This window comes from Falco rusticolus, chromosome 12 (assembly GCF_015220075.1).
Source record: "Falco rusticolus isolate bFalRus1 chromosome 12, bFalRus1.pri, whole genome shotgun sequence".
Classification (NCBI taxonomy): Eukaryota; Metazoa; Chordata; class Aves; order Falconiformes; family Falconidae; genus Falco; species Falco rusticolus.
The window spans coordinates 33,813,870-33,840,109 of NC_051198.1; the positions used below are offsets into that span (position 1 = coordinate 33,813,870).

At 56.7% G+C, this 26,240-nt stretch overlaps 2 protein-coding genes across 5 annotated transcripts in view; both read left to right on the top strand.

Moving 5' to 3' along the window:
• Positions 1–4,276, top strand: part of PTK7 (protein tyrosine kinase 7 (inactive)) — a 38,623-nt gene extending 34,347 nt beyond the window's left edge. For both annotated transcript variants that reach the window (XM_037405585.1, XM_037405586.1), the window contains exons 15-20: positions 1,492–1,647; positions 1,812–2,044; positions 2,624–2,704; positions 2,785–2,936; positions 3,014–3,192; positions 3,420–4,276. In XM_037405585.1, coding sequence (XP_037261482.1) covers positions 1,492–1,647; positions 1,812–2,044; positions 2,624–2,704; positions 2,785–2,936; positions 3,014–3,192; positions 3,420–3,580 — 962 coding nt within the window. In that variant the 3' untranslated portion in view covers positions 3,581–4,276. The remainder of the gene's footprint in view (positions 1–1,491; positions 1,648–1,811; positions 2,045–2,623; positions 2,705–2,784; positions 2,937–3,013; positions 3,193–3,419) is intronic.
• A 6,331-nt stretch (positions 4,277–10,607) lies between these two features.
• Positions 10,608–24,999, top strand: SRF (serum response factor). 3 transcript variants are annotated; one of them, XM_037405669.1, is made up of 8 exons: positions 10,609–11,169; positions 12,257–12,523; positions 17,853–18,114; positions 18,458–18,637; positions 20,313–20,432; positions 21,143–21,334; positions 21,864–21,940; positions 22,198–24,999. In XM_037405669.1, exons 1-8 carry the CDS (start codon positions 10,726–10,728, stop codon positions 22,291–22,293), a joined length of 1,638 nt encoding a protein of 545 aa, XP_037261566.1. In that variant the 5' UTR covers positions 10,609–10,725; the 3' UTR covers positions 22,294–24,999. The 3 variants fall into 3 exon arrangements, with proteins under 3 accessions (XP_037261568.1, XP_037261566.1, XP_037261567.1); XM_037405671.1 differs by lacking the exon at positions 21,143–21,334 and having other exon boundaries at positions 10,608–11,169; XM_037405670.1 differs by lacking the exon at positions 18,458–18,637 and having other exon boundaries at positions 10,611–11,169.
• Positions 25,000–26,240: the final 1,241 nt, after the last annotated feature.

Genomic DNA, 26,240 nt, shown 5'->3' on the forward strand with positions numbered 1-26,240 from the left:
AGCATACTTGCTCTGCAGCTCTCAGTATTTTCTTGGCACGGTTGCAGCAGTCATCTTGTATTATCCTCTTTGGCTTCAGGCTTGTAGTCTTGAGACACTATCAGTCATGAGTGCAGACAGAACAGGGTCAAACAGTCTTGCTAATAATTAGCATAGAAACAGGAGAGTGTAAGTGGTATCGAGCTTTGATTTATAGGGTAGATGTTGGGTTTTTGCTATGGTCTTCTGCAAATGTTACTCCAGTGTGAGAGAGGACAGCTGTCAGTAGCCATGGCTCTTAAGTCAACATGTCTCAGTCTTCACAGCTCCAAGCCTACCTGCAGCAAAGCCACGGTCCCTGTCATCGTGGCCAGACCTGCACAGGATGTGCTGGTGGACTGGTACCTGTCTTGTACGCCTGTGTTGTAAACATGCATGCACACACACTGCTGTACAGTACTCCTTGGTGGAAATTATGGGCAGTGGGATTCCCGTTGGAGTTACCTCACGTTGGGTCAGGTCTTAATTTTGTGATTAAATCCTTTTGCGTGGCCAGGTGTTTCCTTATTGTTTGCTCCTGGACTAGTTGATGTGGAGTGTGCAGAGTAATGCAGGGTGATGCTGCAGGTGTCTCAGCCGCCTTGGCTCAGTGTTGTGTCCCACTTCACATTCAAACTCCTGCCTTCAGCTTATGGAAAGTACCACTTCCTAGTGCCAGGTCTGATCCAAGCAGTAAATGGATTCAAAATCAAGGTTTGCTATCTATACAGACTTTCCCTTACGAGCTGCCTGTAAAATGCCAGGTTCTCTTCTTTAAGGCAGTAATGTTTTGTCCTGGTCGCTGGCTTGTGTTTGTGCCAGGGAAATTGCTAGTGCAGTTCCTGAGCGGAAAGCTTGCTGGGGTTGATTGCAAGCACAGTGCTTCCTAGTGCTGCTTTAGCCCAGGCAATAAACTCCAGGCTGATCTGATCTGATGAGTTCAAGATTACCAAGGACATGAGCACTGCGGGCTTGCTCAGGAGTGAGCAAGGAGCAGGGAGTCTGTCTGCAGCAGCCACTGCCAGATAGACCTGAGTCCCTCGGGCATCAGGAGGCTGTGGTTATAGTGAGCAGGGTTCTCTCTGCTTTATCTCTGCCTCATATCCAACCTCCTGCTGCTGTTCTGCAGAGTTTTGTCAATGGTAGTTCGAATGTAGCCACCTCTTTGGGATGACTGAGTGGTGTAGGATGGACAAGGCCAGATGGGGCTGGTTGGCTCTGGGACCAAGCCGTTTCTCAGCATCTGATTTCAAGGGTGGCTGCAGGGCTGCCAGAGATGCGACCGGACCTGAGCCCAGAGGGGACAACTGTGTGGAGGCCACTCTGTTGTTGCCTGGGGCTAGACATCAAGCTGGGGTGCTTGGAGCCAGTTGTGGGTGCTAGGATTGTCAGCCCCAGAAGGGGCTAATCCCCGGCATGATGTTATCTGCACAGCCCAGAGAGATGCTGAAGCCATTTGTACTTCCCTTGCAGGTGATGCTTTGCTGCAGAACGGGCAGATGACGGCGGAGATCCAGGAAGAAGTGGCCTTGACCAACATGGGCAGCAGCTCGGGGGCCAGCAAGCGGCACAGTGCTGCTGACAAGATGCACTTTCCACGTTCCAGCCTGCAGACAATCACAACCCTAGGTATGCTGGGCCACCCTGGCCCTGACCCCACCCCAGCAGGAAACCTGTGGCTGAAACCCCAGCATGTCCTGGCCAGAAAACTGGATGTGCTGGGGTGCAGGGGTCCTGTGGCTGCTGGGCTGTCAAATACATACGCTGTCCTGATGTGTGCCCTATGCTTCCAGGCAGGGGGGAGTTTGGTGAAGTGTTCCTGGCCAAGGCAAAAGGTGCAGAGGATGGCGAGGGTGAAGCACTGGTCCTGGTGAAGAGCCTGCAGACAAGGGATGAGCAGCTGCAGCTGGACTTCAGGCGAGAGGCCGAGATGTTTGGCAAGCTGAACCACTCTAACGTGGTGCGGCTGCTGGGGCTGTGCCGTGAGGCAGAGCCACACTACATGGTCCTGGAGTATGTGGACTTGGTAAGGGCCCTGCCAGCAGTGCCTGCAGTGAGAGGGAGGAGGAGGGATAGACAACAGGTGTGAGATCTGCAAGTGTGATGTGGGCCAGGCTGGCACCACAGGGTATAGGGAGACCAGGCTGAGCTTACCACTGTGTTCCCAACATGTGGATGAATCTTGAGGGGAATAAGGGTCTCCTGCAAGACCTGGAGATGCCTTCATCCTCTTCCGCATCCTCCTGATTTCTGGTTTATGTCCAGGACTCAGCTGGATAAATTTAGCTCTGGGACTCCATGCTGCAGAATGGCTGCAAATGCCAAGGGCTACTGTGGGGAGCATGGGAGAGAAATTAATTTGGGGCCTGAAGAACCTCCTGGAAACATCAGGCCTGCTTGCCCTGATCTTAGCCAGTTAAAGGCCCAGAAGTGAGATGCTGGCTTGCCCTACAGGACAGGGACCAGGAAGGCAGGTGGGGACTGTGGCCCAGGAGATGAGGATCCGTGGGCTTCCCAGTGGGCCTGCTACATCAGGGGCACTGTGGGACCGATGTGGCTGGCATCAAGGAGAGATGCTGCCTCTGAGTTGCTGTCTGTCTCCCAGGGGGACCTGAAGCAGTTCCTGAGGATCTCCAAGAGCAAAGATGACTCTCTGAAGCCGCAGCCCCTCACTACCAAACATAAGGTGACAGTGCAGCTTTGGAAGTGCTGTGGGGTCAGGGATCCCAAGGAGAGCAGCCATGGCTGACATCTCTCTGGGGTCAGGTGTCTCTCTGCACACAGGTGGCCCTGGGCATGGAGCATCTCTCCAATGGCAGGTTTGTGCACCGGGACTTGGCAGCCAGGAACTGCCTGGTCAGTGCCCAGCGGCAGGTCAAGGTCTCATCCCTGAGCCTCAGCAAGGATGTGTACAACAGGTCAGCTGGGAGTCTGGCAGGGGAATGGGAGGGGCGGGGATGGCACCCATCTCATTGCCTGCCTGTCCTGCCTGCAGCGAGTACTACCACTTCCGCCAGGCCTGGATCCCGCTGCGCTGGATGCCACCTGAGGCTGTGCTAGAAGACGAGTTCTCCACCAAGTCTGATGTGTGGTCCTTTGGGGTGCTCATGTGGGAGGTCTTCATGCATGGGGAGATGCCCTATGCTCCACTGGCAGATGATGAGGTCCTAGCAGGTACGCGGAGCACCTCGTGTTTTCCCTGGCATCATAGCAGGCTTCCTTTCCCTGTGGTGGTAGAGGGGGGACGGCTGGCCTGCGTGACGTTCCCCCCCTCTTGACGTGGTGCTGGTCTGGCTGGGGAGGCTGTTCCAGCCCATGTGGAGAGATGCTGCCCTCCTTGTGCCTCACGGAAAGGATCATACCTCTTCCCAACGGCCCTTTGGGCTTTGCTTTTGTGCCAGGTCTGCAATCGGGAAAGACGAAGCTCCCGCACCCCGAGGGCTGCCCTTCCCGCCTTCTCAAGCTGATGCAGCGCTGCTGGGCCCCCAGCCCTAAGGATCGACCCTCCTTCAGTGAGCTCGCCACTGCCCTGGGGGACAGCCCAGCTGACAGCAAAGCCTGAGCATCCTGGCTCTTACTGGGGAAGGACGTGGCAGGGTGGATGGGGGTCTGGAGGTGCCCGGGGGAGCCCCTGGCATTCCTGTGGCCCCTTGCTGAGCCTGACCCTGATGCGCCAGTGAGCAGCTCGGCACCAGTGGCTGCTGGACTCAAAGCACAAGCCAGTGTACCCCAGACCCCCCACCCCTCTCCTCCATGGGTCCCCAAAGACAGCCCTTGCTGCCTCTTGGTCTCCACCTGCCCAGCCCGGCCCCCTTGGGCTGCTGGTGTGGATGGAGCACGGCTCCCCCTCACCCACCGAGAGCTGGGCTCCAGCACCAGGCTCTCCATCCCCCCTCGCCACTTGCATTATCTGCCAGCCTGGCCCGGCCTCTCTCCGTCCATCTGTGCTAGGCATGCCTGCCTCCCCCATACCCCACGGGTACAGGCCAGCCAGCAGGAACACAAAGTGCCTGGCATATGAAGGAGCTCACTACCTTTCCCAACTACCCTGTGCCTTTTTTTGTACGACAGAGCCCCCTCTCCCTGTTCTTCCAGAGCGCTGACTCCTCCTTACCATAGTATTTCTGTTACTGGAATGCAGCCTAGAGTGGGTTAGTTTGTTTGCTTGAGTGGAGAGTACCACAGCCAAGAAGGGTTGGGTTTTGTTGGGTTTTTGTGTGCTGCTCTCAATAATAAAGAAGGCGCTTTTTTTGTTAGGTTTTTTTGGTCTTTGTGAGATGCTGCTCTCAGATGGCTGTTTTAACTGTTTTCCTCCACATGGTTCCTGGGAAGGGTTGGAGGCCAGTTCCTCAGGCATGTCTCCTTCGTTTAGTTTAATGCATTTTCCCCCTTCCCAACTAGATCAGAGATGCCATTCCCAGCCTGCCATGCCCCAAGGGGTGCTTTGCCTCAGCACTTACTGTCCCTCTAGGCCAGGGGTCCTCAAACTACGGCCCGGGGGCTGGATACGTATTTACAGAACCCCCCTGCCGAGGGTTGGGGAGGGAAACCAAGCAGCCGCAGACGACCTCCTGCCACTTCATCCACGCGCTGGCCCCCTGTTTAAAAAGTTTGAGGACCCCTGCTCTAGGCAGTCATGGGTTGCTGTCTCAGAGGGACGTGTGTGCCAAGATGTCCCTTTCAGACTCCCTGCAAGCAACTGATTATGGACACATTGACAGGCTCCCCCCAGTTCAGGTAGCCAAGCAAGCTTTTGTAGCAACTTGTCTCCAGTGTGGTTGGGTTTGTGCACCCACCCCTGTGGCCTGAGGCAGCTGCGCAGGGTTGTGTTTTCACATGGGAGATTTCAGCTGATGCTGCTTACAGCACTGAGGAGCTCATGGGGCCAGGCCTGCATGGGAATACAGGAGGGACTGCTGCTGTCACATGTGGACCATAGCCCTCTTCCCCTGTGCCAGTGGCCTTGAGCAATGGCAGGGTCCTGGCAGTCTCTCCTTGGGGATGGAGGGGTGGGCCCCAGGCCCCCCAGCATGCAGACGAGCCAAGCCATGATGAGGCAGGGCTTTTCCCTCGGAGCTAGCGTGGGATGCTGGGTTTGGCCAAGCTGCAGACCAGCAGTTTCACTTGCTGCACAGCTCAGGGTTGGAGGACTATAAAGAAAGATCTTGAGCTCTTCCAGAAGGCCTACGGGGGGTGGACTTGAGGTCGGGGACAAGCTGCACGATGGAAATTCTTAATGGATATCGGGAAAAATGCTTCTCCCCAAGGGTGGTAAAGGTCTGAGACAGTCCTGGAGAAGCTGTGGGATCTCCATCTTCAGAGATGCTCAACCATCAACTAGATACGCCCCCAAACAACCTTATCTGGTTTGCTCTGCTATAAGCAGGGATGGGCCAGAAATGTCCAGGATCCACATCTGCTACCCGGAGAGGCTGTGGAGATGCTGGAGAGTGAAGAGGGCTATTTTCTTGGAATGCTAGCTGGCTTTCAGCTCAGATTTGGTCTGAGGCTTGGGAACAGGGTCAGCTGGGCCTGTCTAGGGGCAAGCAAGTTTGCTGACTGTAGAGCAGAGTTATCAGAAGTGTTTGTCCCTTCCCCAAACAGCTGTGATGTCTTGCAGCTAGGAGCTGTGGAGTCCCCTGGCCAAGGCCTCTTGGTGAGCTGAGATGTGGCTGTGGCTGGCTGTTGGGCCCCTCTCTCCTCCCCAGACCTGGTGTTACTTCTCATAGTGGGCTTGGCAGCAGGTTATTGCCACCCTGCACCCTTGCTGCCTCCATGACCCTTCTCCAGATGGCCTGGCCACAGCCTGGGGCTGGTGGCATCGTGCACGCTGGGAGCAGCTGTTATGGACAGAGGTCTTCAGATGTGCCTTCTCTCCCCTTCACAGCTCCATGTTCCTCTTGCCACTCCTTGCTGTTCTTCCCAGCATGTATGCAACCCTTTTGAAACATGCAAGTGCGCTAGCACTGCTACATATCATGGTCTCCAACTTGCAAATGATGTCTCACATGTGTTTGCTGTTTTATTCATGTCCTTTTGTTCCATCTCTCCCATCCATCTCATTCCTGTGGACTTTCCTGCCTGCTGCCCTACATTTCAGACAGGATGGCTATGCACTGTGGGCTGATTCCTGCAGCCGAGTCACTAACGAATATGTCTTGTCTTGCCTGCGTGTCCCTGTAGTATTTACTTCTAGAGCACATCTTGCCCCAGAAATAGTCCCAGCTGGTTCTGCAGCTGCTTCCTTGAGCATTTGTGGATAGATCATATCAGAGCCTGTCACTGGGTCCTTCTAGCTGGACCAGCATTCCTACGCTGCAGCATCATGTCTGGTCACCCAGCAGAGGTTTCCCACTCCATCCTGGTCATTGGTGCTCTTCCTCAGAGGCTGGCCAGGAGGTGAGGGGCAGGTACAGGCAGTTCTACAGCATCAGCTGACGGACAGGCCAGCAAGTGACCTCGAGTCTCTGCCCCAGGTGAAGGCTACCGGCATATCAGACAGAATTAATGATCCCTTGTCCTCTCACCTTGCTGCCCTGTGTTGGACATGGCAGGCGGAGTGGCAGGGCTGTTGCTGTGCTTGCTCAGAATGCTCCCGGGTGGGCTGGCTGTGGAGCCAGCCGCCATCCCTCCTGGTGGCCTAGCCAAGCAGCATCTCTGTGATGCCACTGCTAGAGAATAGAGAGAGATGCCAAGGACTTCTGGAGTAACATCTGTGCTCTGCCAACTTCATGCATGCAGGTGTACCTGTGTACTTGGAGGGAATGATGTGGCTGCAGTGGGCTGGCTCCGTGAGCAGCATCAGGATTGAGTGCTTGGCTTTACTCCAACACATCCTGGGGACTTGAGTGCCTGTTTAGCATGCAGTCAAGACCTGCTGACTACAGGGAAGCACCAAAATGGAAAGGCACCAAAGCTAAGACAAACTCCAGACCCAAAGGATACAGGAAGACCAGGGTTGAGATTTTCTATTTTTGGGAGCGATGTCATGAAAAGTTCTGTATCCCTGAGAACAGGACAGATGTTGGTCAAACTAAGTGGAAAGACTAGGCTGGACCAATACAGTCCTGGCTAAGAGTGGTGGAGGAAAGCAGAGCCCCAGCAGGAGAATGAGAGAGGACATGGACATTTGAGAGGGGTGGGTTCCAATCGCCTCAGCCCAAATAGAAGGAACATGTGGGGAAAAAAAAAAATCTTGGAAAAGGACCACAACCTGTGGTATCCAGGGCCAGAAAAAACAGCATGGCTCTCTCAGAGTAAAGGTCCACCTAGTGGGCCAACAGCTGTGGCCAAAATCAAACATTTACTGAGCAGTGTAAGAGAGTAGCAAGCAGGTATGCACTGTCCCAGCTACAAGTCCCTAAAGCATAAGGACCTCCAAACCAGGCATTTCCAGTAGTCCTTGATATTTTTTCTTGCCAGAAAGTTATCCAGTTTCCCCTTCCACTGACGCATGCTTTGAGCATCCCAGGACACTAAGCGCACAGATCCCTTATGTGGCTTGAAGAAGCGCTTTTTTGGTTTGCTCTGATTTCACCTGCTGCCCCATGGCTCTTGTGCAGCTCTGTCAGGCACCTGTGGGGGAACTAATGGGCCTTAATGGTCCTGAGCAGCTTTACCTGGGACCTCCCACCCTCTTGAGCTGCATTTAAGCTCAAGCCTGGGTTTTTACTTTCGTTTTGACTAATCTTGCAGGTGTTCTGTTTTGGTCTTGGCTCTAGCTCTGTCTTCTGCATATCTATTGTAACCTTATTATCCAGCCCTGATTTTGGCCCTATCACCTGACCAGGTATCGGACTGGGTTCATCACTTGCTCTGTGGATAGACCCTGTTACCAACACTTTGCTCTGCTCAGGTGCTGTGGGATTATACCTGTTGGTGAGGGCATAGGGTCACCCTGAGATGCTGGCTAGTCCCCCCCCCACGTGGAGCAGCCCCACTCGTGCTGCCTCCTGGTGCAAAGGGCAGAAGCACCCCTCTGCTGACCAAAAAAAGCATGTTAATAAAGGCCTTAAATCCATTTTACATGTGCAGCAGTACCTCCAGTCTAGTTGTTACTGCTCATAGAAGGGATTTGACTGTTAAAAAAGAGCATTTACCTGTACTCAACAGCAGTCAAAAAAGCAGCTGAAGTATCAATGGCAAGAAGACCTGCAGTAACAGGATGGAAGCCATCATGATCCCAGCATTGAGTGCAGAGGGTGTTTAATGGTTTAATAGTTGAAACAATGGATGAAGAGCTGGCTTATTGCAATTGCCTGGAGGAAGATTGCAAAGGGGACATGGAGGGCTGGGGTGATGCTGGGGGCAACTGGCAGCAGGGTCCATGCTACAGTGGAGCTGGCACAGGCAGCAGCTTGTCTGGAAGGATCCTCAAGGGTAATCAGGTAAGGGGCTTTCATGGTATGGTGGCAAGTGCTGTGCACACAGCTGTATAAGAAGAGGGTTAGAAATGTGTATGTTATGACTGGGGGGTTGTAAATGAGAACAACCCTGCAAACAAAATGGGACTGTCAGGTGTGCAAAAAGCTGGTTTAAGCTGCTTTTGATTGCCGCTGGGGCTGGTTTGGTGAGGGAGGCCCAACATGGCCAGTAACTTGTGTCCTGTGGGTGATAGTGGCCTGAGGGCAGGGCTCAGCTCTACCCTGTGTGTCTGGCCACCTTGGTGAGAGATTAGCATCCCAGGAAGCTCAGAGGCAGGCTGATGGTCTGGTCCTATTCAGCACACAAGTAGACCAAGCATCTTGAAAGGCATCCCTGCGATAAGGCTAGGGAGGGAGAGGGTGGCAGCAGAAGGGGTGAGCCAGCCCCAAATGAGCCCACTCCTCTCACCTTTTGCCAGCACAGCTTCTCTTGCAGTCCAGCAAGCAGAAGGCCTCCGCATGGCCCTGTGAGCAAAAGCCCCAGGGGAAAGAGGGAACATGCAGCAGCTTCGTGGGCAAGAGGAACCCCAGTCCTGGGGTACCTGTGATGGTTGCACACTTGTGCTGACCAGGAAGACCAGCCTGGCTGTGGCTGTCAGATCCACATGCCAGTTGCTCTCAGCGTAAGCAGTGCCTCCAGCCATGCAGAGGGTCTTGCTGACCCTTCCTCAGCCTGGCATGACATGGCAGGGCCTCCATCTCACCTGTGCCAGGTGTAGTTTGCGCTCAGCTCGAAGAGAGGGTGGCTAGGGCATGTGATGGGAGGCATGTGAGTCCCAGCAGCCCTGCTGGGAGCTATAAATGGCATGTGTGCTCACTAGAGGAGCATGGCTGGCTGGGAGGAGGGGGAGGTGGCAGTGGCAGTGAGGGGGGTGTTTAGTTTTGCAGTTACTCCCTTGCTCTGTAGGAAGTTGGCCCTAGAGAGTGGGAGACAGCTGTGATGGCTGGTGGCAAGCGTGCATGTCCTCTGAGTGATGAGGCAGATATGGAAAGAGCTTGTGCAAGCTGCAGAACCCTCCGTGGGGCGCCCAGGAGGCAAAATGGGTCTGCGGCTGGGCCAGTGCTGGCAGAAGTGAGGTCTCGCCCTGGGTCACAGCTCCTGTTTGTAGGACAGGGTGTGGGAGAGCCCCTTTGTCAGCCCAGGATGTGGCTCTGCCTGTGCTCCTAGCTGTGAGCTTTGGGGTTCTGTGGTCCCTCCTGCACTCTTGCAGCCTGCCTTGCACCTGGCTGTCCTCCCTGCATGGGCTGTTTCCCTCTGCTGCGGAGCTCCGGGTCTGCACCCGAGCGGAGGCCGTAGCCTGTGCCGCCTGCCAGGGACCCTCTGAGCTGCAGAGCTGGGCCGGGTCTGGGTCCATGTGTTGGGACCAGCCCAGTTATGCACTCAGGGAGCAGCTTACAGGTAGGTCTCTGTCCCACCCACGCATGGCTGCGGTGCAGGACCCCCGCTCCCTCCTCCTGCAGAGTCAGTGTAACTGTGCCCGTCCTGCCGAACAGGGAGGGACCCTTTTGCTGCTGACCAGCGGCCAACCCCTGCTTGGGCAACGCGTGTGTCCGGCCCAGCCCCGCGCCCCTGAGCGTTCCTGTGGCACCCAGCCCCCCAGTGCCTCCCCTCCTGGCCCCGGGCACACCCCGCAGCCACCAGAGGCCAGCGGGCAGCAGTGGGGTGCGGGAGCGGAGAATCACCGGGAGCAAGTCCCGGCGGCACGGCTGAGAGGCGGGCAGGCGTGGCGGGGCGCGGAGCCCCTCCCCACCGCATCTCGAGGCCGGCCAGGCGGGTGGTCTCGGCCACGTGGTGCGTCCGCTACGAGGACACGAGTGGCTGGGACTGGTGGTGGCAACAGGGGAAGCAAAGGCGGGAAGAGCAGGCGCCTCAGCCCGATCCGCTCCGTGCCGCCGCGGGACGGCCGGGTGGCGCGGCCCCCGCCACCCGTCCCGTCCCGGTCTCCGTCAACGCGGCGCGCTGCTCCTTTAAGAGCCTCCCTGCGTGGTTCAAGCTGGCAGTGACGCGAACGCAGTCGGAACGTATGCAAATCAAACGCCAGCCGCCGACCAATGGGCGCCGGCGCTTGGCGGCCGCCAGCCAATGGGGTAGCGCCTCCCGGCGGGGCGCCGGCTCGCCCCATATAAGGAGCGCCTTCGCCATAAAAGGCAACATTGTATCGCTTTATATGGGGGCGGCGCGGCGCGGCGGGGGCGGCGGCGGAGCAGGGCCGTGAGCGCGGAGCGGGCGGCGGGGCCATGGCGGGGCCGGCCTGACCCGACCCGACCCGCGCTCGCCGCCGCGATGTTGCCGAGCCAGGCCGGGGCCGGGAACGGCGCCGCCGCCGCGCTGGCCCGCGGCTCAGGGCTGGGCCGGTCGCCGGTGCCGCGTGGGGCGAACGGCGGCGGGGCGGCGGCGGCGGGGCCGCCCGGGGGCCGCCTGGAGCGGGAGGTGCTGTACAGCGGCAGCGAGGGCGACTCGGAGTCGGCGGAGGAGGAGGAGCTGGGCGGCGAGCGGCGCGGCGTGAAGCGTGGCCTGGCCGAGGCGGCGGCGGCGGCAGCGGGGCCCGCGGCGGGAGCGGCGGCGGCCGCGTACAGCGGCGGCGTCGGTGGGGGCGGCGGGGCGGTGAGCGGCGCCAAGCCCGGGAAGAAGACGCGGGGCCGGGTGAAGATCAAGATGGAGTTCATCGACAACAAGCTGCGGCGCTACACCACCTTCAGCAAGAGGAAGACCGGCATCATGAAGAAGGTGCGGCCCCGGGGAGGCGGCCGCGGGTGCCGGCTGACACCCACCTGTCGGCGGTCGGGAGGGAGCCCCGGCCCTGGGGCGGCGGGGCCGCGCCCGGAAACGGCGGCGGCTTCCCGGGGCGGCGGGGCCGCGGCCCGGCCCCTTCCGGGGGGCTCAGCGGGAGGCTCCGGAGGGGCTCCGGGCCGGGCCCCGAGCGGGAAGGGCGGCCGCGCAGCCTGGGGCCGGTGAATGTCGGGGTGCGCCGAGGGAGGCCCGTCCCGGTGCAGCCTCCGACCCTCGGCCGGAGCCGCCGGGGCAGCTCTCTGCGGGTCGCTGCCGGGTGCTGGCGCCGGTCCCGGGGCACAACCAGGCCGCCTCGCCCCGCCGGGGTCCCACGCCGTGTGCCGGCCGGTTCAGAGCCGCCGGAGGCCGGAGCCCTTTTGCAGAGGGCGATGAGGGGCTCGGGGGTCTTTGTGCGCACTTGGCTGCTGCGGGGATGGCTGCGGGTGCTCCGGGTGCGCCCCGGGGTGCGGAACGGGGCGTCTCGTCCGTGGGCCCCGCTGAGGGGGGCCGTCCCAGCCCTTAGGCCGGCGATGGGGGTGGTGGCCTCGCTGTGGCGGTGCTGGGGTGCAGCCGTGCTCGGGGCTGGGGAGGCTGAGAGCGGAGTCTGGGTCCCGGCCTGGCTGCCCTGCTGGTGAGGTGAAAGATGTAGCGGAGACCCCTGAGCTGAGTAGCATCCCCTTACACGGTGGAAGGCGGGGAGGAGGCATCCAGACATGTCTGGAGGAGCAGGTGGGATTTCCAGAATGGGGACAGTCAGTGTCCCCATGTCCTTAAGCTATTCTCCTGAGGGGACCGCTCTTTTCCTGTGGCCTCTTGGCCTGTAAAGGGGGTGGGCACGCAGTGTGGGGCAGTTCGACCTGCAGGGAACTAATTTTGAGTTGGTTTTAGATGTCATGGCTCCTCTGGGGTGATAAGGAGCTGGAGCTGGCGTGACCACAAGGAGGGCTATGCTGGGAGCACAGGGACATGGCCGGGACTCTCGTCCTGCACTCTTGTATGTCTGTGCTGTCTGTGACTCCCTGTTCTTCCCTTGTGCTGCTGGCAGGCCTACGAGCTCTCCACGCTGACTGGCACGCAAGTCCTACTGCTGGTGGCCAGTGAAACAGGCCATGTGTACACGTTTGCCACACGGAAGCTGCAACCCATGATCACCAGTGAGACGGGGAAGGCGTTAATCCAGACGTGCCTCAACTCCCCAGACTCGCCCCCACGCTCAGACCCGACAACCGACCAGCGCATGAGTGCCACGGGCTTTGAGGAGACTGACCTCACCTACCAGGTGTCAGAGTCAGACAGCAGCGGGGAGACCAAGGTAACGTTCCTGTGTTCAGCCACATGCCCGGGCACCCTGGGATTGGGGGGGCACAGGCTGTGCTGGGAGCACTGAGCATCCCCAGCCTTCCTTGATGAGCAGCTTGGGAAGCAGAGGATGGGTTCCTCTTTTGCTGTGACTCCAGCTAGCTCATGCTGTGGCCTCTTGGGGCTGACTCCTTCCCTTGGCGCGCGGTAGCAGTGATTTGAAGAGGGAGGGAAGTGGGTGGCAGGTGTCCTGGCCCTGGCCTTTGCAGCGGGGCTCCCTGCTGGCCCAGCCCACCCCCCTGGCCAGCTCTCAGTGCTGTTATCTCTCCCCAGGCGTCTCCATGTTCTTGCGCTCATTGATAAAAATTTGATTCTGCCTCCATGGCCTTATAAGGCCTGGTTTCCCTCGCCAGAGTCCCTGGCAGGGCCCCTCACATTCCTTATAAGCTGCAGCTGTCTCTTGCTTTGGTGCTGTTTTGGAAGGGGGCAGGGAGGACATGGGGAATGGAAACATTTGGCTGGACCAACCATTTCTGCTCCCTGCCCGGTGTCCCCGCAGGCGCTGGCCCTTGCCTGCCTGTGTTACTTGTGGCCTCTCGCCCAGGGCACTACAGAGGGCCTGCCCATGGGCACAGAGTCAAGCAACGGCCTTTTTCTGCTGGAAGGGTCGTGTCTTGTCCCTGCACCCACTGGTGCTGTTCCTCGGAGCTGCTGCAAGAAAGCTGGCTTCTGTGTCCCTGCTGCTTCCTCTGCGGGCTGGTGCTCAGGTCCGCTTGGAGATGGGAGGCAGGAGAGCTTGTGCTGCAAGGCTGGGGCGATGTGCTGTGCTGGGGGTCTTGCCCACAGTTTGCCAGGCTTGTGTGAAGTGCCGTTGGGTGCTGTGGGTTGCTGCAGCTCTGCTGTACCTGTGCCCGTGGCAGGAGTGCCATGTTTGCTGCCAAAGCATCCTTCCAGATGAGCTGTGGCCTTGCTCTAGGAGCCCTCCACCTGCCTGTGTGCGAGCCACAGCAGCATCCTTGCCATACAGTAGTCACTAAGTGTTAAGCAGACAAAACCTGGAGGGAAGGGTGTTTGAGATCTCAGTGTTGTAATCCCAAAGGCAGTGGGTGCAGCCCTGAGGCATGCCCAGTGTGTTGCCTGGGGCTGCAGGGGTGTTCAGCTGCGTGTTTGTGCCCTGTGGCAGTGCAACAGTTCTGGTCATGGTGCCACTGGGTATGTGGCAGCCGTGATTCCTCTGTGCCCTCTTCCCCATGTGTGTGCAGTGCTTTACCAAGCAAAAACTTATCGCTGCAGTGCCCTGAGAAATATCAGCCGTCCCAGAGATCCCTTTAGGCAGAGGAGCTGTGATGGGCCAAGGTGTTGCTGGCCAGAGAGCTCTCTGTTGGAGCCCGGAAGAGTCCCTGGGAAGGCTTCCTGCTGATGGGAGCCCAACAACAGCCCTGGCTGTCCCAGTCTGCTGTGACTCCCATGGGTGCCTCCAATTCCCTAGTGTGAGCTGTGGCAGCCCTTTCCAGTAGGCCAAGGAGCCCGTTATCACCAGCAGTTTCTCCTTTGAGCAGCTTGTGTTTGTAAGGACTTGTCTCTTGGCCTTCTCCTGGGTGAAAAGGCAAGTCCTGTGGGCATCCTGTAATGAGGCAAATTACCTGTGCCTGGAGTGATTTGGAGGTGTAGGAAGCGCTGTGCATGGCAGCTGACCTGTCCCTGGGGGAACTTGTTCACATCATGGCCTGTAAGATTTTTCCCTGAAAATACTGCTAGGTGGCCCCAAAGGAAGTGTGCTTTTGGGGTGCAGTTACTCTGCAGAGGAGATCTTCTTAGCATAACTTCTCAACTTCTCTGCAAACCTGCAAGCTCCGTCTCGGTACACAAGCAGTGATGTGTGCAGTGCATTTGGCTGCAGCCCTGTCTGCTGCTTGACATTCTGGCTAAACTCCCCTCTGGCCTGCTGAGGGTTCTGGGCCTTGGCAAGCCCTGGAGCTGGGGACAGTCCCACCCTGACTTTTCCCAGTCCTGCTGTGCCTTCTGCAGGGCTGGGAGCCTGGTTTGATGTGCTGGCAGAGGTCGGCCCAATTCGGATAGACTGAGCAGACCTCTGAGGGTGAAGGGAGCCTGTGGGTGGGCCATGGCAGGAGGCTGGCATCCTTGCTGAGAGGTGGGTGGTATGCAGGGCTGGGTTACGGCTGCCTCATTGGAGGAGGTGGCAGGAAATTAAGTGCCTGGACTGCCGGGTCCAGCCACATAGGATGGTCTGGGAGAGTTGGGCAGAGAGTTGTAGCCTTCCTGAGAACTCTGCTTTCTGGATCTCTGTATGGACAAAACCTGCTTGTGTTCAGCTGCTGCAGCACAGTGGGCAGCAATGCAGCTAGGCAGTTAACCTGCAGTTAGCAGCCTGCTGGTATTCCTTTGCACTACAGCCAGAAGCAGCTACAAGATCCTTCTGTGCCAAACCCAAACTCCCTGCCATGGAGATGAGCTCAAGCTATGGCTGGGACTGGGGCACGCTGTACTTTCAAGATAACAGCTGTATTTTCACAATGATATTGTTGTGTGTTGACCTTTCTGATCTTTTGTCAGTCCTGAAGGAAACAGCGTCCTCGTGTAATCTCCTGGGGGTGGTGGTGTGGGGCAGAGGAATTTGGAGGGTGCTCAGGGGCTCTAGATTGGAGTGAGAGCATGGGAGTAGCACTGATGTGGTCATCTCTTTTTAGGGTGAGGGTAAGGGTGGGACTTCCTGCCCCATCTGGAATGCAGACCAGGTGTTGGAGACCACTTTGGGATTTCCCATGTACTTCCAAGGCCAGTTGTCCTGCAACATCCATGTAATAGTTTTGGCTGGGGCAGGGTCTGTGCCATGCTGAAGGGTGTTGTCCCAGGCAGCCCCCAGTAATTGTGGAGTGGGATAGTTTCTGTCCCCCAGACTCTATTACAGTCCAGGATGGGCATCCAATGGCCTGGGCCATGCATGCCCTGTGGTCCACTCATGCTGTATAGCATTTACTGAGTGTGCACAGTGGTGTGGAACTGTGCAGGCACCTTGTGCTGCTATGCTGCACCTCTCTGCTGTGTGTTGATTCCCCAGGCACTGCTCTGCAAACTGAATTTTGCAATGAGCTGTGGTGGGGAATGGATGCATGGCTGGATCCAGAAGGGCCTTCAGGGCTGCTGTGCTGCCTCAGGGCTTGTACCTGGCACCTTAGGTAATCTCTGCTGAAGGTGACCCATGGCTTTGCTCCTGTTGAGGGCTGGCCTCATGCGTGTAGTCTGGGCTTTACAGGGTGCTGGGGAGTGCCAAGGTGTCCAGGGACTCTGAGGCATCCCAGACAGGTGTGGGGAGAAGGCAGTGGGTGTCCAACCCCAGAGTCTCTCCCAGCGCGCTCTCTGTGCTGGGAGCTATTGCTGCAGCCCAAGAGAACCACAACAAAGATGGGAGGAATGTAAGTCCCACCTCTAGCAGAGTAGGGAGGGCAGAGATGGGGTGTGTATGGTTTGAGTCTACTGGCACCCCATCCCTCCCGAGCACCTTTGATGCTCTGATCAGCCTGAGGTTTGGCCTTGTGCTTCCAGGGAGTCCTGGGAATCCCATTGAGTAGGGTGCTGTGAATCTTTTGGAGTGCCCCCTCCAACCCTGAGAGCATGGAGTGTGGGGGGATGCTAAGTGCCCTGGCTGCTTGGGGGGCTGTATCTCAGGGGTGTACAGCTTCAGGAGATGTACACCTGGGGATGGGAGAGTCCAGCTTTTCCAGCTGGGAATGGGACCCACCCTGCTCTGCTATGGTTCCCATGGGCTGGTGGGAGCTCTGCCCTGTCACCACGTGGGGAGGGCACCTACAGCCTCCATGTTCTGTGTGAGATGGCAGGAGTTTGGTTGAGCTAATGGAAAGTGCCTTTGCTGGGCTCCACTGTTATCATGTGCCTCTTCTAATTTGGATTTCGGGGACCGTCGTGCCAAGGTGGAGAGCAACGTCCCTCCCCAGGCCCTGGGGCACAGCTGAGTGCCCGGGATTGGCTCCCCCAATCCAAAATGGGTTGCCTTCCCTTTTTTAGCTGTTCGTTGAGCTGTGAATTCCTCATTCCTGGCAGCTTGACAAGCTGGGAACAAGGCTTAGCACGTGGGAGAGCTGGGCCCACCAGCCTGCAGCGGGAGGGGTGGGAGTGTGGCAGCCTTAACTCTTCCCAGGCACGCTGGCAACCATGGCAGGGCATGGGGACAGCAGGTCCCTTGTGGCACAGTCTCCTGTGGAGCAGTGTATTTGCAGTCTACTCTTGGCTAGGTGAGCAGGACAGGAGAGAAGCCGTGGAGACCCTGGGTACCCAAAAGGGGGTTTGGGGGAAGGGGGCATGCTAGGTGAAGTATGACTGCTGGGACAGCAGGGTTCCAGCTTGGTTGGTTCCTGCAGATCCAAGCCTGTCCAGGTCCAGCCGCATGCTTTGTGGCTGTGGAAACTGGGCTGTAAGTGTCCTGCAGCCTGGCATATGCGTTCCTCCCTTGTTGCCAGGCTGAGGAGGCAGCCTCCTGGGATGGCCTTGGCCTAGCACTGGGCACTGTTCCTCCTGGTGATGCTGTCCTCAGATGGACACAGAGCTCTGATGCTCCTTGTTGGGACAGCGCATGCTGGCTGTAGCTGACGCATAGGGTCCCTCAGAAGTATTTGGCCCTTGCTAGTGGACTGGCAAATGGGTGCTTCCTCTGGCTGGATTCTCTACAACCCCTTTGCTCCAGCAGATTTGTGGAGGTGTTTCCCAGGGCCTGCCAGAGCAGCAGGCAGGGTTGGTTTGGATGTCCCTGGTGTATGGGGCAGGCCTTACTCCCCTCTCCCTTGCTGCTTTTGGTGTGCAGCTGCCTTTAAGAGCCAGTTCTCTGCTTGTTCTTGGCCATGTGCTTCCTGCCATACGGGAAGTGGTGTGTGTGTTCCTGACAGGAGACAGTGTGTTTGCCTTTATGTCTGTCCCTGCAAGGACTGCTTTTGCCTGTTGTGTGCCAGAAAGATGCTGTTTTCTTCTTGGAGGCTATCGGGACTCCTGGGGAGGGGAAGGGGTTGCTTCATCCCCTGGTGTCTTTCAGGGAAGTCTCTAAGGGGACCTGTGTGGCCCTGGGCTTGTATCCAAGGCTTATGCTGAGCTCTCTCCAGCTCTCCTCGTGCTGCATTATTGGGCACAGTCTCCTCGTGTTTGTATGAGCTACTCCTCCCTGCTACCCTGGCTCTGCTCCATGCGCTGGCAGCAGGCTATCAGGACATGGTTTAGTGTGGGGATGCAACCTACGGAGCCCGGCTTGGTCTCACAGGCAGATGTTGACCAGGTCCAAGGGCTGGACTAAGCTGTCACAATCTCTCCTTCCCTAGGACGCACTGAAACCAGCGTTCACTGTCACCAACCTGCCGGGGACAACATCCACCATCCAGACAGCCCCCACCACCTCGACCTCCATGCAGGTCAGCAGTGGCCCGTCATTCCCCATCACTAATTACCTGGCGCCAGTGTCTGCCAGCATCAGCCCCAATGCCGTCACCAGTGCCAACGGGACAGTGCTGAAGACTACTGGAGCTAGTGCAGTGACATCTGGGGGCCTCATGCCAATACCCACCGGCTTCACTCTCATGTCAGGTCAGTGCCTTTAGGGGCTGAGGACTGCATCCGTCTGTCTTTGCACCTGGGGTGTGTTGCTGCCCTCTCTGTAGGAGAGGAGACCTAGTGGCAGGAGGAAGCAGAGTGGTTGCTGCTGTAGGGTAAACCTGGCTGGTATTCCTTACTCAAGCCCAGCCAGGCTAGTGGCTGGAGAAGGGTCATATAGTGGCTGTTTCTTTAGAGTGCTGCTAGCTGGCCCTGCTGCTGGGAAGGGCACAGTGGCAGGGAGCTGAGCTGGGACCCCAGGGCAGCACCGAGAAGCCTGGAGGGAGTGAAAAGAGCTGGTGGTGACAAAGCCTTTCTTTCTCCCTCCTTTTGGCAGGTGCTTCCCTTTCTCCGGGGACCCCTACCATTCCTCTCACTCAGTTACAGCCGCACTCCCTGACTCTTTCCAGCCAGCAGGGCCAGGTGGTCACGGGTATGGCTGGACAGCTGCCGCAGGCACAACAGACAGTCTTCCGCTTCCCTGCCAGAGCTGGAGGGCAGATCGTGTCGCTGACAGGTCAGCACTCGCTTCTCCTCCACTTCCTTGAGGTGGGGGGTTTGAGGTGTCTGGGGGGGTCCTGGTCCTGGCCAGAGAGCTGACCCCCCCAGCTGAGGTGGGAGCGCAGAGGAGGCAGAGCACAAGGCACCCTGGCTGTGGCTGTAGGGGAGAGATGGGAAGACAGGGCAGAGAATGCTTGACTGAGGCAGAAGCAGCATCCTGGGGGGTACAGACCAGGGGAAGCTGTGGGTTGTCAGTGTCCTGCCCCAGGGTTTGCCCTGTGGCTGGCAAATGCAGAGGAGACAGATCTCTGGTGCAGCTGTGCTGAGGGCTGAACTGTGCTGCTAGGAGGGCTGATGGAAGGAGACCACAGGGTCTCGGATGCCCACTGGATGTTTCCTGCATGCTGGCATTTGGCTCTGAGCAGCTGCCCTTGCTTTTGTGTTTAAATCTGCAGTCAGTCACTGAACCACAGTGCAGAGGGTAGGTTAAGAGACCCAGGGCAGAGGAGGAAGTGGTGCTGCTGTGCTGCCTTGTGTGCATTGTCCTTTTGTAGGAATTTCTTGTTGCACTGAGTTGAGGCTCTCCAGTGTTGTACTGGGGCTGGACATGCTCCTGGCTGGAGTTTCAGAGCAGGGCTAGGCTCTAGGCTCTCCTTTGTGGACAGCTGTCAACCTGAGGACCAGCACTGAGAGTGAGACAGTATATCTTTAGTGTCTTGCCTGTTTGTGCGCTAGTCAATGGGTCTGATAGCCTGCATGGTTTCTTGGAGCCTTTATGGCTCCCACGGGCCCTGGCAGACAGCATGATCCCATGCAAGGTGACTGGATTTCCCTTGTGATCTGGAGGAGCTATGGCAGTAACGGGGTGGGTCTCTGGTGTGGAGAGTGGGAGATGCCCAGTCTGAGCAAGATGGATGGTGATTCCTGCTCTCTGGCATCTCACGCTCTTCCCTCCAGAGACAGGACCTGAGCTGGAGGGGAGCTTTCTGTGCTGAGCCTCATCTCGGGAGCTGAAGCAGCGAGTGGGCTGGGCTGGAGGCTGTGGAGCTGTGCCTCTGCAGCTCTGGGATTCACACCTTGCAGCCCAGTGGTATCTGATCCCTGTGCAGGGCACTGTGATGGCCTTGAGATCACAAAGTAGGCAAGATAGCTGTTCCCAAAGCGCCCTGGGGAGGATGGAGCTGGACTCCAGAGTGTGCAGGCAGCAGGGCCCAGCTGGCCTAGGCATTTGGGCTCTCACAGTTCTGCTTGGTGCAGTGAGATGATCCTTGTGGGGCTGGCTGAGCACTGGCAGTGCTGGGGTACATGCGCTGGACCCTCAGCTCCCATCGCCATTTGTGCTGTGTCTTGGTGGAGCCAGGGAATGGTGAGGAGGGCCCCAGACATTCCTGAGCCATGCCTGGGAGCTGGGCAAAAGCTGCTGTGGCCTTTCCTTTTCTCTCTGGAGCCCTGCAGGCCAGCTAACTCCTCCTCGGCCCCTGTGTGCCAGGAAAGAGCAGGTTTTGGCTTGCTCTTCGGGGCAGGGTCTGGTTTCTGCCACGTGCTGCTTTTGGCTAGCCTTCCCCAGTGCAGTGCAGAGCCACGCTGTGGAGCTGTGCGTGGTCCAGGGGAGGGCTGGGGAACTTGCATGTGGCCCCGAGTGTCTGTATCCCTGCTGAGCCAGGGGCTCACGGGCTCCTCTCTTTCCCCAGGAGGCACGATGGCTCAGCAGGTCCCAGTCCAGGCGATCCAGGTGCACCAGGCACCGCAGCAAACGTCTCCCTCTAGTGACAGCAGCACTGACCTTACCCAGACCTCTTCCAGCGGAACAGGTAATTGGGACATTATGGTAACCATGTTCTGTTTTCCTGACCACTGCTGGTAACAGTTCACACCAACAGACTTCACGCCTGCTCTCTGGCCAGGATCTTTCATCAGACCAACTCTCTTACAGTCTTTCTGACTGTTTCCCAGGTGTATTTATCCCTGTTACCAGCTCCTGTGCTACTTTATATCTAGGTAGATGCTGCTGTCCATGGGGTGCCTTACATCATCTGCTCTTACTTGCAGCATGGAGCTGGGAACAGGTTGCCCAGTTCTCAGATGGTTTCTTGGCCAACATTGTCCTTGGCACAAGGCACTGGCTCACATCTGCTTGAGTTTTCTACTGTATGTGCAGAGGACACCTCTGTTGTCAGTGAAATCTTGAGTTCAGGTGCCTGGATGCAGGCTGAATCCAGTTCAACAGCTTTATTAAAGCTTTATCAGGAAACTTGAATCTCAGGTTGAATTCAGTCCTGGGATATTTGGCTACCATGCTTTTGTGCCTTCTCGTACTTACACATGAAAGGAGAGGTTTGACCTCTCTTGCCTGTTCCCTGGGGCTTTTCACCAAGAGTTTGGGAGAACCAGATTGGTATCTCCACGTACCTGCTGCTTCGGGACAGTATGCCAACAGTGGCTAAGGGAGGGGTGCTGAGCAAGCATGTGAGTGTAGCAGAGTCCTTTTATGTGGCTCACATGTAGTCTGTCCTGGTGCCAGTGACCCTCCCAGCGACCATCATGACATCGTCTGTGCCAACCACTGTGGGTGGCCACATGATGTACCCCAGCCCACATGCGGTGATGTATGCGCCCACATCTGGCCTTGCGGACGGTGGACTTGCAGTCCTCAACGCTTTCTCACAGGCGCCCTCAGCGATGCAGGTGTCCCACGGCCAGGTCCAGGATCAGGGTAAGGCAGTTGTCTGGGTCAGTGCTCCCTTAAGTGCTCTGATACCCTAATTTTTCTCATCTTGCATGTATTTATGCTGTATATTAATTTCAGAAAATTTTCTTCTAAGCAGTCCTTGTGGCTGTACAAAGGCCTGGCAAGGGTGATGCTTGATGCGCACTTTTAGATCCGGCCATTCTCCTTTGCAAAGGATTGCTCGATCCATTTGCTGGGGAAAAAATGTGAAGGTTGCTGAGATGGGTAGCATATGGGGCAGGCAGTGGAGGGAGCTAGGAGACTCTGGAGAGGACATGTGGTTGCACGAGGGGGCAAAGCAGCATGAAGCCATGCAGGCAAGACTTGGATTGAAGGCTTGTGCCTGCTTCTCCCAGCACTTGGAAAACTAGCACATGGGGCTTGCTCCTGGGATGCCTCCATGCATGCAAACGGGTACCTTCATCCTTGTGAAGCTCCGTGGAGCTTAGGGAGAGGACCCATGGGGTAGCACTGTTTAAGGGATGGTGTCATTTATGCTCTCTCTCTGTGGCAGGTGGTGTCCCCCAGGTTTTCCTGACAGCCCCATCAGGCACTGTTCAGATCCCAGTCTCAGCTGTCCAGCTTCACCAGGTAGGCACAGATGTGTTCAGGGGGTGACCTTGCTCTGCCCCTGCCCCCACATCCTTTGTGGGTCTGGGCAGACCTGGGCCCTTGGGTGGGGCCAGTCCTTGAGTCCAGGAAGGCTGTCTGTGCCAGCCACCCTTGGGTGAGGAAGTCTTGCCCTCCTCGGACAGGTGCCCAGAAAGGACAGTGTCACCCTAGCTGCTGGTGCCCACGGTCTCAGGGCATGCTGTCCCCCAGTGCTTCCTCCTCCCTTTTCTCTGTAGATGGCTGTCATCGGGCAGCAGAGCAGCAGTGGTAGCAGCCTGACGGAGCTGCAGGTGGTCAACTTGGACACCTCACACAACGCCAAGAGTGACTGAGAGGCCTCTGTTGCTGGCCTTGTGCTGTCCCTGGCTTGTCACACCAGTGCCGGGGCTGGTGGCAATTCCTTCTCATACAGACTGCACCAGTTATTTATTGTTGCCTTTTCACGTTTCCTTCGTCCACACATGCACACACACACACATGCACCCACACACACATACACACAGGATGCGCGTTGGGGCGCAGGACTCACCTGGGGTGGAGCTGTGCTGGGGCCATGCAGGGCTTGGGAGCATTTGGTTGCTGCGATAGCTGTGCTTGTCTCACGCCAGCCAAAGAAATTTGTCTCTTGAGGGGAGGATTGCTCTGTGCTGTAAATAAATACTGTGGGCTGTTCCCAGCAGGATGCCCTGGCTCCTGGGCACTCCGAATCACCTTGCCCACAAGTGTTTGCTCTGCATGGGGCTCTGCTCAGATCCAGAGCCATCCTACGGTGGGCACAGCTCAGAGCAGAGTGGGACAGAGCTGTGCTGCTGGCCTCAGCAATGTGCCTTTGGGGGGGTGACGGGTCCTGGCCACAGCAACTGGCCCTGGGCTCTGGACAGGGCAGAGTGGCCAGCTTGCATGTGCACCTCCAGTTGGGCCCGTGCGCCCTCCCTCTGGAGGGCAGGGCACAGCTTGTGGCAAGCTGCCCCGTCCCCCTTGTATGCACTACAGTGAGCCCTCTGCCCTCAGTGCCTCCCTGCTGGGCCACCTAGCAGGTTTGCAGTCTGGCTGGCTCTGCCCTGGCGCCTGCCTTTGCACAGCTGAGGTGGTTGGTGGATGCCCAGGAGCACAACGATCCCCTGGAGAGCTCCTGGGAGGCTCTGTGGCTGGCCCAGCCCCACACTCTCTTCTAGCCCTTCCACTGCTTGTGGACTTCGCACACCCAGGGGAATATGACTGGGTCTTTCCCACATCCCCCTCTGCAGCTCTAGCCAGTGCTTTCTAAATTTCTGTGTCTGATGCAAGGTGAAGAAACAACTAAAGTGTCAAAGGGAAGAGCCCATGGGGCACTGGGCTGCTGGGCAGGTGGCAGGCTCTCCCTCTGAGCACCAGGGTGACCTGCTGGCCATCCTGGGCTGTAGAGGAGCAGCAGTGATGGCTGTGCAGGCTCAGCAAGGCTGGGAGAGAAGGGCTGGAGCATGTTTGGTCCTGCATGGGAGTTGGCTGTGAATGGCTCTGCTACCTAGCCCTGTCCCTGGAGGGAGTGTGAGCAAGTGAGAGAAGCTGCTTAATCTTTAGGGAAAGAAGCAGCTACTGTAACTTTTTTTTTTTAAGTTAAAGACAAAAGAAGCCTTGGAAAAAAAAAAAAAAAGGAAAAAAAAAAAAAGAAATGACTTTATTTTTCTAAGTGTTAAACTCAGTATTTATGTAATTCTTTAAGGAATAAAAGTTTGGCTCCTGTACAGTTTTCATGGGGTTTGTACCAGGGGGATGGGAGAGGGGTGGGTGGGCATGGAGGCAGGAAAGGGGCCTTGCTTTTGAGTTTGTATTGTAACCTTGGACATGTTCCCTCAGCATTAGCGTTTAAGCTGTGCTCTGTACCCACCAGCGTGTGCCAGGAATCAAGCTGAGCCGAGTGGGATGCTTGTTTCCCACTTGCCTGTACTGAGGACTCCGTACCCATCACTTTGGGCTTAATGGGCAGAAGGCAAGTGAAGCAGTGGCTGGTCTCTAGAAGTGGGGAAACTCATCCCTCAGGAGCAAGGTGCTATGTGTGCCTGGGAGCCAGAGATGGGCTGAGTTTTCTGATGGCTGCCCTGTTCACCTCTGGTCCTGGGACCTGCAACTGCTCTGTTGCTGCTCCGGTGTGGAGCAGTGCTACCTGTGACTCCCGAAGGGATATGGGCATCCCTGCTCCTCCCTGGGCGGCAAGTGGCTGGCAGTGACTGATCCCTGCTCACTGTGCAGGTTGCATCCCCTGGACTCCTAGCTGGTGATGTAGTTCCCCCTCTACAGTGGTTCCTTAGTGCATGGACATGGACAGGGTCCCCTCCAAGTATGCTGTGCAGAGAGGTCCCAGAACAGCCTGGGAAGGGCTTATGGGGACTGGGGTGGTACACCTGGTGAGAGTGATGTTGTGTGCTGCCTCCCCTTGGTATCCTTGCTCTGAGTGATGCGTACCCTGCAGCTTGTAGCACTTGGGAATGCTGTGCCATGCCCAGCGGTGAGGTGTACAAAAATGCTCAATGATGTTTCCAAAACAAGGCTGGGTATCTAGGAGTTCATCTGGGGTGAAGGATGGGGTTTGCATTGTCCTTTGCCCCAGCACATCACTGTGGCCTGGCTTTGCTCTGCTTTGCTTATGCTAGCACTGCAGAGCAGAGCTGTTGGGCCAGGATGGCAGCAGTGCCCCTGCTGCTGCAGGGTGCCTGGCTGCATCCCCTCCCTGGCTCTCCAAAGGCAACTGCTGGTTAAACGCTAATGGTGTATTTTATTTAAGTGCAGACTTGTAAGAACACTTGTGTATCAGGGATGAAATGGCATTTATTGTGCGGTGACATTTTTAGTTCATTTTACTGGTTTGAGGGTTGTGTGTGTGTGCGTGTGCGTGTGTACGCATAAGTGTGTGTGGGATTATTTTTTTTTTTTTTCCCCTCCAGTTTCCAGGGTTGTGTTTCTGGAAGGATGTGGAAGTAATCACAGTACTATGTACAGAGCTTTCTTTTGTATTAAAAAAAATTTACTCTTTCAATAAATGTTACCATTTTGTGCACAGATTTGGGATCTTGGCCATGCTTTGTGGGAGGGAATTGCACAATGCCTTAGGGCCAATGAATAGGGATCAAAGGCAGATGCCTGTACCTGCTTGTGTACTGGGGGGGGGGGGGGGGGGACACGACGACAACGGACAGATGGACTCTCTGGACGTGAAGTGTCAAGGAAGGGGCTCTTTGCAAAAGTCTCCATCCCAACTGCCTCCTGCACATTCGAGACTTGACCAGCTGGACTTCTATTCTGGGAGTCCCAGAGCCAGTGGGAGGGCTGGAAGGGGTCCTGTGGTGGGCTGGGCAGCAGGGCTGTGAAGGCTGCCCTTTCTGAAAGCTCAGGAACAGTGCTGGTGGGTAGGGCATGGTGTCGAGGCCAGAGAAATAAAAAACAGGAATGAAGAGGAACAGGGATTTTTTGAAAAAAAAAAAAATTGTTCTAATTCATGGGCATTAACAGGGAGGAGCAGGAGGACCTCAAGCACAAGAGTTAAAAGAGGACTAACGGCTTGTGTTGCTTACAGAGTAGTTGGGCAATAAGCAAGTCTGAGGAAGAGGAATTTTTGCCATTGTAACATCAAAGAAAAGATGATCCCTACGCCTGGCCCCAGTAGGTGGTGGATTACATATTTATATATTGATAAACTACCACAAACCAAAGAAGGACAGAGAGATTTTTTAGTAGTGACAGAAGTATTTCCAGGGTAGATGAAAGTTTTGTATGAAGATGCTGCTGTTAAGGTAGCGTTTACCTGCTACAGAACTTGACAGATAAGGCCCTGTCATCATAGGAGATGTCATGCAGCTGGCATCTCGGAGCATCCAGACGTGGTGGTTGGTGTGCACAGTACCATCCCTGGGCCTCTGGACAAGGAGAAAGAACAAACTGGGCTTCAAAATAAGCTAGTTGAAAGGCTGCAAGCAGAACAGCTTCCTCTGACATCGGCAGGCACCTGATCCAGGTCTCAAAAATGCGGTTGTTTCCCCTCCCCTCTTCCAAGTCCATTACTTCTGGATGCCTGATGTCTTTAAGGATGGAGCTTAACTGTTGTCTTTATGAGGTTCAACACCAAGACTGTTAAAATCCCTCCAGAAAACTGCTATGAGAAGATGTGATGTTCAAAGTCCAAACTGGAGAGGCATTGCTTAAAGCCAGGTCAAAGGGGGATGCCTGTCAGCCCCTAGAAGCCAAAGGGCACATGGGGGCTCAGTAAAGGTGGGAAAGAAACCAAAGGGAGAAGGGCTCACTTACA

Coding starts and splice junctions, on each gene's coding strand:
- SRF (XM_037405669.1), top strand. CDS start 10,726: ATGTTGCCGAGCCAGGCCGGGGCCGGGAACGGCGCCGCCGCCGCGCTG. Junction 12,524..17,852: donor ACAGCAGCGGGGAGACCAAG/GTAACGTTCCTG, acceptor CTCCTTCCCTAG/GACGCACTGAAACCAGCGTT. Junction 21,941..22,197: donor CAGCTGTCCAGCTTCACCAG/GTAGGCACAGAT, acceptor TTTTCTCTGTAG/ATGGCTGTCATCGGGCAGCA.